Source organism: Onychostoma macrolepis, chromosome 18, assembly GCF_012432095.1.
Source record: "Onychostoma macrolepis isolate SWU-2019 chromosome 18, ASM1243209v1, whole genome shotgun sequence".
NCBI classification, from domain to species: domain Eukaryota; kingdom Metazoa; phylum Chordata; class Actinopteri; order Cypriniformes; family Cyprinidae; genus Onychostoma; species Onychostoma macrolepis.
Window position 1 is genome coordinate 391,645 of NC_081172.1, and position 8,356 is coordinate 400,000.

An 8,356-nucleotide genomic window follows, 5' to 3' on the forward strand; every position below is an offset into this window, starting at 1 on the left:
TTTTAACAGATGATCAGATGATAAAGAAAGAGCAGTGAATCAGGAAAATGACAGGATTATGGACCTGTGAGTGTTTTGTTCCGTGTGACCCAGTTTCTGTCTCCCTTTGATTGTGTTTAATTTATTCCAGGTGTGTCTCGTTCTTCTCTGATTATCCCGTGTTTAAAGCCCAGTCCATTCAGTCAGTGTTCGTCGGTTCTTCAATGTCTTTCTGGCCTGTGGTGGATGTTAAAGACGCTTGTTTTGTGAGTGCCTCGTCTCCGTTAGAAAATATTAGACATTTTCAAATTGCTCTGCTACAGATATATACACCGTTCCCTGATCTCTGCTGTAAATGGTTCTCAATGCAAACACTTTTTTTTTTTTCTTTTTTTTCCAGTACAAATATCTAAAGATTTACTTCGAGATACAAAATAACAAGATATTTAGTCTTTTTTAAAAATATATGCTAAAAAAGAAAAACAAGCATATGTGTTGTTGTTTTGGTAATTTCTCAGAAAACAAGACTTCATATCTTCATGTTGCATCTCCAGTAAATGTATCTTGCATATTTATGTACAGTATGTGTACTGCCATAAACACTGAGAAAAATACTAGTTTCTGCTGTAGTTAAAATCTCTTCATATGCTATAAACTCTCATCTTTGAATGTTCTTTTCCAAAACTTCTGGACTCCGTAACAAGAACATGTGACAATAGAGTTAAAACAACCACAAAGTCATGTCCATATTTGTCGTATGACTTCTAAATGGAGTGTTTTCTGGTAGTGATTCTGTCCGTGGGAAGGCTTCAGAAGGGTTTGTGCGGTCTGCAGTAATGAGCCAAAGCTGCCGAGTCTCTCAGTAATGTGTTTTCTGAATAATGCACCGGTGGGAATGAGTGAGTTTGGTTTGGTTGGCATTGGCTGGTTTCTCTCAGAAATCTTCACGTGTCGTGAGCAGAAGCATGTGTTTTCTCTGAGCTGAGCCGAAGTCGTCAGGAGCTCATTGTTCAGAAGAACAATAACAAGCTTCTCTGTAAACTCACATCTGACCGCATCACAGCCGCTCGTGACTTTTCTGATTAATTCTGTACGTTTCATGACGGTAGACCCTTTGACGCTTCCATACAGGATCTGTCAAAGAAGCATCATGCTGTTGATGTGGAATCGTCTTGTTTGGAATTCAATTTTGAAAATTAAACTGGATTTTGAGTCCTTTTAAAAATAATTTCAGTTTCAGACATTACAAGAGGACATGTGATAATAGCTGATGTACTTATCACCTAATTATAATTAGTGCAATAAAAATAATAGTCAGTTAAGAGGAGACACTGCAGACAGAAAGGCAAGTTTGTGATTTTTGGGCTTTTTGGTTTTTCATAAAGTGTTTTTTCAGACTAGTGGAAAGAAAACATCCAAAAGACTCTGTTAAGTGTTTCTTTTATAGCACTTTATCTATTTGTGTCGATAGATTTCAATTACAACACATATTTTAAAGGCTGTTTTCTCAAAATGAGTTTTTTCTCCTACACTGAGCCATAAATCTGCACTTCAGCAGCTCTCACACACACCAAACTTTACAGTTTTATTCCTGTCTGTATCCTGAAGGTTTTTACAGAGGGATTTGTTCATATAGAATTTGCTTGATAATATACAACATTTTATTCCCCCAAAAATTGTGAAAATATAGTGTTTTCTGTCCGATCTAAGCATTTTCTGAATTATGGAGTGACAAAAATGAGATTCCATCTGTAAAAACTTTTGACTCTAATGTGTCAAAAAAATTAAACAAGAATTTTGAAACTGACACCATCAAGTGTTTAGATTTTTGTATTAGTGCAAATTAGTGCATATTTCATTAAATAATGACTCATTTGTATATCTAAAGCTTGTGGTCCCACTTTATATTAGGTGGTCTTAACTACTACGTGCTTACATTTAAATTAATCATTCGGTACAATGCACTTATTGTGTACATGTTTTTACATTGTACTTATATTTTTAAAAATACCTATATGTAATTACATCTGTAATTAATTTCAAGGTTTCACTTTATTTTGATGGTCCCTTTAACACATTCTATTGACTGTAAGTAATGTTGCACCTACATTTCTCCTGACTCTCATTAGTGTTAGTAGTGTATTAGTTGACTGGTAGGGTTAGGGTTAGATTAAGTTGACACGTTCTTGCAAAGTTACTTATAGTCAGTAGAATATCTGTTGGGAGACCAACACAATAAGTTAGTAGATATGAAGCAGACAGTCTACTAATACTCTTATGAGAGTTTGTTGACATGTAGCTGCAACATTATTTAGTGTCAACAGAATGTTCAAAAGGGACCATCAAAATAAAGTGTTACCAATTTCAGTAATTACATTTATAATTACACCGTTGACCCGTCCCTTACACCTTGACCCAGCCTTAAACCCAAACCACCAAACCTGTCCCTAACCTCCCCGTATCACACCTCAACAGCAGCAGAAGTGTTTTGCAATACAGTATGAACACAAGTAAACTACACCTTATTATTTGATGCAAGTACATAGTAGTTAAGGCCACCTTATATAAAGTGTGACCAAACTTGTAATATAAAAAATGTTCGCAATTATCACTGTAATCAATCAGCTGGGTAAGTAAAGCTATAACTATTATTTATTTTTTATTTTATTTTTTACCGTATTCACCTGCAGTGTCTGGCCTTAGCTGATTTTAATCAAGTAAAAAATAAAAATATTGCAAGAATGAACAAACCTAACCATTGATTGATTGGTCACTTTAAGGATCAGGTAGAAATAACAGGAAAAGCTGCATATTTTATTTTACAGTGAGGAAAAACTAGAAGTATATATTTATATATTATTTTAGTGTTAATGCATGCTTTTTTATTATCAGGATACAGGTTACACATAAAAAATCACAAATGCATTAGTAGATTCAATGTGACAATTTTATTTCACTGGCCAATATTTCTTATTATTTCAAGTGAAAAGTAAGCTCGTTGAAGAAGATATTGACTGATGCCGTTTTAATAGATTTTATACTGTTAAAGTGTTAAAAGCGACTGTGAAAGAAAATAGCCGTGTACTTAAATTGCCATGAAACTTCATATCTTTTATAGCTGTTTATGAGCTACTGAATTATTAATGAAACTAAGCCCGTGTGAAGGTGTGAGGAGGAGGAGGAGCTTCATCTGTGGTGTGTGTGTGTGTGTGTGTGTGTGTGTGAGATCAGAGAAGGATCGCTGCGCACTTCGCTGGACTGAACGTGTGAGATGATGGACTGAATTTGATATTTCTGAGTTTGATTGAGTTTTGCTCTTCTGTGAGTCCGGAGTGAGATGCTGCGCGTCGTGCGCGCGCCGTTCGGCGTCCTGTGCGTGTTCCTGTGGAGCTGCGGCGTGAACGCGTCTCAGTGAGTGTTTGTGCATCTGTCTCTCATCTCAGACCAGCTGCTGTTTTACTGCTAACACCTTACAATAAAGCCTTTCTCCTTAACATTAGTTAATGCATTACTGGTTTTTTTTTTTTTTCAACTGTTTACAAATTTTCAAAACTTTGCCTCTTTGTTTTTTGTTTTTTCATAACTTTACACACAAATCCAAGAATTGCACACAAAATGCAAAATGCCTCACATCTCTTGCAAAATCAAGCACTGCATTCAAAATATCACAAACACATCTCAAAAGACACATCTGCAAACACCTTTGCCATAATATTAAATTTTTGGATATATATCATAAACACACAGTTATTCAAAACCTAAAGCTGTTCTTTCATGAGCTCCTGTACATTTCTGTTCAAGACTGAAAGTATCTGTCAGAGAGATGTTGATAAATTCACTGTAAACACGAAAGTAAGATTGACAGCAAGCTGTAATCATTTGTGTTTGTGAATACAGTATCAGAACGAAAGAAAAGCATGTGTGTAGTTGTGTAGTTGTGTGTTTACAGGCCTGTTAAAGTGTGTGACGGAAAGATTTTGTGTGTAAGCAGCTGAAAAAAACTGTCACTAACATGAAATAAATATGAGCACAATATTTTTTGCAGCATTTATTAACCTGTGTTAATGTTAGTTAATAAACAAATACAGTTGTTTGTTGTTTAACTAGTGTTAACAGATGCAACTTGAACAACAATCAAACCTTACTGTAAAGTGTTACTGTTTTACTGATCTGAGCTGATTAAAGCGAAATGACTCGATTCTTAACTTCAAGTTTTATTTCATTATTATGAGAGACATTAATACTCGCAAAAATGCTTTGGTGTTTTAATACTGACTCTCTTGACACCCGTGAAAGTCTTTCGCTCACTAATGCCTAAAGCAGCTTTTGTGTCTCTTTTCTAAATGTCTCACAAGAGATCCAGATTTTCTGCATCATGGTCATACCATATCAGTTTAAGTTTTTCTTAAAGGCTTAGTTCACCCAAAAATGAATTTTCTGAAAATGTGTTCACTCTCAGTTCATCTGAGATCAGGATGAGTGTTTCTTCATCAGGTTTGTAGAAATGTGTCTCTGCATCAGTGTCTCAGCAATGGATGCTCTGCAGTGAATGGGTGCCGTCAGAATGAGAGTCTGATAAAAACATCACAATAATCCACAGCACTCCAGTCCATCAGTTAACATCTGGAGAAGACAAAAAATATAATATGAGTCCATAATCCATAATAACGCTTCCTCCAGTGAAGAAGTGTTCTGGTCTGAATCAGGAGAGAAATCTGCAGATCAAGCAGCGTTTACAAGACAAAACAGGTCTAAACTTTAAAGCTTTTGTCTTCTCCAGATGTTAACTGATGGACTGGAGTGCTGTGGGTTATTGTGATGTTTTTATCAGACTCTCATTCTGACGGCACCCATTCACTGCAGAGCATCCATTGCTGCAGAGACACATTTCTACAAACCTGATGAAGAAACACACTCATCCTGATCTCAGATGAACTGAGAGTGAACACATTTACAGCAAATGTTCATATTTGGGGTGAACTATTCTTTCAAGGTATTTCTCCAGTATTTTGTGTGTCTGTCTCTGTCAGTGAGGATTGTCCAGAGAATAAGATCCTGACCGTGGAGTATCCGTGTACGAGAGCTGGAGGTCAGAGAGGTCTCTGTCTCAGGTACATCTCTAAATATAACTCATTCAGAGTTCGAGCTTCACTTAAAACTGTTTAATGACTTCAGAGTCTTCTGTAGAGCTGAGTTATAATGCAGTAGGTGTGTTTGGCTTCATTAATGATCAGGAGTCATGTGACCTTCATCATGTGACCTTCATCATGTGAGTTCTCAGGCGCAGAGAAATTAAAGGGACATTTCTGAGAATCGTATCAGCTTTGATGCGTTTGTACTGAATTGCACTGATGGTAGTGATAGTGTGAAACCAGTTTATATGGAACCCAAGGGCACACGGTGATGGAAAAATGATGTTTCCATGCTTTTGCATTCACTCTCATAACTTTTGTGCTCCCTCTAAAACTTTTGCAATAAACCCCACATTGTTTTGGGAAAAATTCAGCAACAAAAATCTTATTTTGTCTCATTGGTGGCTCCAATAGTTCAAAGCGTAGTTTTTACATTTCTGTTTTTCATTTTGCCTTGTTTTCCAGTAAATAAAAGAAAAAAACATCTTGAATACTTCCGCTTGAGAATCAGCACTGCATTGAGACTTGATTTCATAGATTAGATTGTCTCTTGAATATAAGTGTGTTCATATTCTGTCTGATTTTTCCACTTGTTTAAGTTTGAACCAGTTAAAAGCAAAATCTGACGGCGTGGTAATATGAAACATAGTTATAATCCTGAAACAGTCTATGAGTCTCAGTGTCTTTTCTCCAAGCATTTTGAGATACTTTAACTGGAAAGCAAAAGCAAAATCACTCAGGAATGTGAGTTTTTGCAGCGAGAGTGGTTTATGGAATGAAAGTACAGTAGATACTGACACTGAGCTTTGTACGGTGCATGATTATATATCATATAAACCTGATTTCCAGCCTCTCAGCCTGATTTATTGAATGTAAAGGATTTTCAATACATTTGTCCAGTATTCATGATCAGTTATGTGTGAATTAGACTCTTGTGTGTTCAGTCTGTATGAGAGTCAGAACTCTTTCACAATATCAGAATGCTGAAATGCTGTGGTTTGTGTCTCATTTATGGTCTGGAGGTTTGTAGAGTAGCTGCCAATGGCATGTGAAGGAAAAAGCTAAAAACACAGGACAGAACCAGAGTCTGTGCTGACGCTGCTACGACTCGTCCGCAACACAAACTCATCATCTTTTTCATTTATGCCACACGTGGAAGCACAACTTAGAGTTGGGATGTGTCATGTCTCATAATCTATGCTATAAAAACTTTCCAGAACAAAACAATCAAAACATATTTAAGTCAAGATTTATTGGAGATGCAAAATGAAGTGTGTTTATGCCTAAAACAAGAACAAATATGTCTGTGGAGTCAGAAAAATATGAACTTAATTTAAAGGGAAAACAAGTTGATTTGGAAGCTTGTTTCAGACACGGGATGAAAAAATAAATTTAGACTTTTTATCTGACAATTCTTGCATTTGTGCATTTATGTCTTGAATGTGAGATAATTGTGACAAAGTTGCAATTACATTTTTTTTCATCCCGTGGCGGAAACAAACTTCTGTATTTTTCTGACGTCGCTGGCAGACTTTTGTTCTTGTTTTAAGCAAAAACTCACTTAATTTTAATGCATTTCAAAGAAAACGAGACTTCTTGTCTTACGTGGCTTTGCATCGTCAGTAAATGTATCTTGACTTGGGATGGTTAGATATTTGTGCTGGAAAACAAGGCAAGCATTGTTAAAGATGTTCATCTCAACCTCGGTATCTCTGACAGACGTTAATTCTGCTAATAAAATAGTGATGATTTCACAGCTGCGTGTCTGAGGTGTAAGTGGAGTCTTTAAACTCAAGATAAGCAGCATTTACTGTGAACCAAGACACTGGAAACACCAGACTGTGTGTGTAAATGAAGACCAGGTGTGTGTGTGTGTGTGTGTGTTGAGAGAGGTCAGATTCTTAAGGAGCAGCAGAGGTCAAGGGTCACAGGAAGAGATCTGATGTGTTCATGACACAAACGTCCAGAAGTGTGTGCTTTATTGCGGTGATTTGCGTTGGTCTGAAGCAGTGAGGTGAACATCATGAACCGCTGTATGAGTTCTGAGCAGAGAGATGAAGTGAACAGAAACACGACAGGAGAGAGAGAACATGATGGATGGAGTGATGAAGAGAGGAAGGAGCGTCTGACCTCTGGACGAGTGTTGAGGAAATGAAGGGTCAGATCAGATGTGGTGTTGCTTTCATATGAAGTGTGTTTTAATGCACTCTAGGACTCTTCTGCATCATGCTTTCTCTGACCTTCAGAAATAAATCAGCTCATGTTATTGATTATTGATTGTCCGCAGGAGGAAGTGCTGTGAAGGCTTCAGGTTTGTGATGGGGCAGTGTGTGCCAGAAAGTAGGTAAAACCTCCAGTTTATTATTTCTTATTTTGTCATTATGCATGCCTTAGTCAAACTGAAATTTCAGTTTGTGTAGCTGATTTCTTTTCTATATATTTATTATTATGTTTTTAAAATTTTTTTTGCATGATGTACTGGTCTAAGAATTTTGAATGTTTTTGAAAGAAGTCTCTTCTGTTCACCACGGCTGCATTTATTTGATCAAAAATACAGTAAAGTGTGAAATGTTATTAAAATTTATAGCAGCTGTTTTCTATGTGAATATGTGTTAAACTGTAATTTATTTCTGTGATGCGCAGCTGTATTTTCAGCATCATTACATTAGTCTTCAGCGTCACATGATCTTCAGAAATCATGCTGATTTGATGATCAGGGATATAAAAACCATGACATTCTATCATTCAGAAGCCGGAGTAAGACTGAAAAAGAGAAGAGGAAATTATTTCATCAAGGACTCATTAAATTGATCAAAATTGACAGTAAAGGCATTTATAATGTTACACAAGATTTCTATTTAAAATAAACGCTGTTCTTTTGAACTTTCTATTCATCTGTGAATCCTGAAAGTTAAAACGTTTCCACAAAGATATTGTGCAGCACAACTGTTTTCAACATTGATAATAATCAGAAATGTTTGTTGAGCAGCAAATCAGCATCTTGTATTTATTCACTACAGAAAACGGTATCATCAATATTTTTGGTCTGTTCTCCTGGAACACAAATCTTAAATGTATGAGTAACAGATGTGTGTGTGAGAACTGAGAGCTGGTGGTGTGTGTTGAGGTCTGGACGTGTGTGCCGGGTCTCCCTGTGAGCAGCAGTGCACTGATAACTTCGGCCGTGTGCTGTGCACGTGTTTCGAGGGCTACCGCTTCGACCGAGAGCGACAGCGACAGCACCT

The 8,356-nt window shown here is 36.6% G+C and overlaps 1 protein-coding gene across 3 annotated transcripts in view; it reads left to right on the forward strand.

Moving 5' to 3' along the window:
* The first annotated feature begins 204 nt into the window (after window positions 1-204).
* The window catches only part of LOC131524248 (collagen and calcium-binding EGF domain-containing protein 1-like), a 15,428-nt gene continuing 7,276 nt past the window's right edge, over window positions 205-8,356 (forward strand). Inside the window, exons 1-5 of one of the 3 annotated variants that reach the window (XM_058751187.1) lie at window positions 227-245; window positions 3,211-3,390; window positions 5,010-5,090; window positions 7,399-7,451; window positions 8,239-8,356. The exon at window positions 8,239-8,356 is cut by the window's right edge and continues 17 nt beyond it. In XM_058751187.1, coding sequence (XP_058607170.1) covers window positions 3,317-3,390; window positions 5,010-5,090; window positions 7,399-7,451; window positions 8,239-8,356 — 326 coding nt within the window. In that variant the 5' untranslated portion in view covers window positions 227-245; window positions 3,211-3,316. Of the gene's footprint in view, window positions 246-3,210; window positions 3,391-5,009; window positions 5,091-7,398; window positions 7,452-8,238 lie in introns of all 3 variants that reach the window. The other 2 variants (XM_058751186.1, XM_058751188.1) reach the window with 2 other exon arrangements.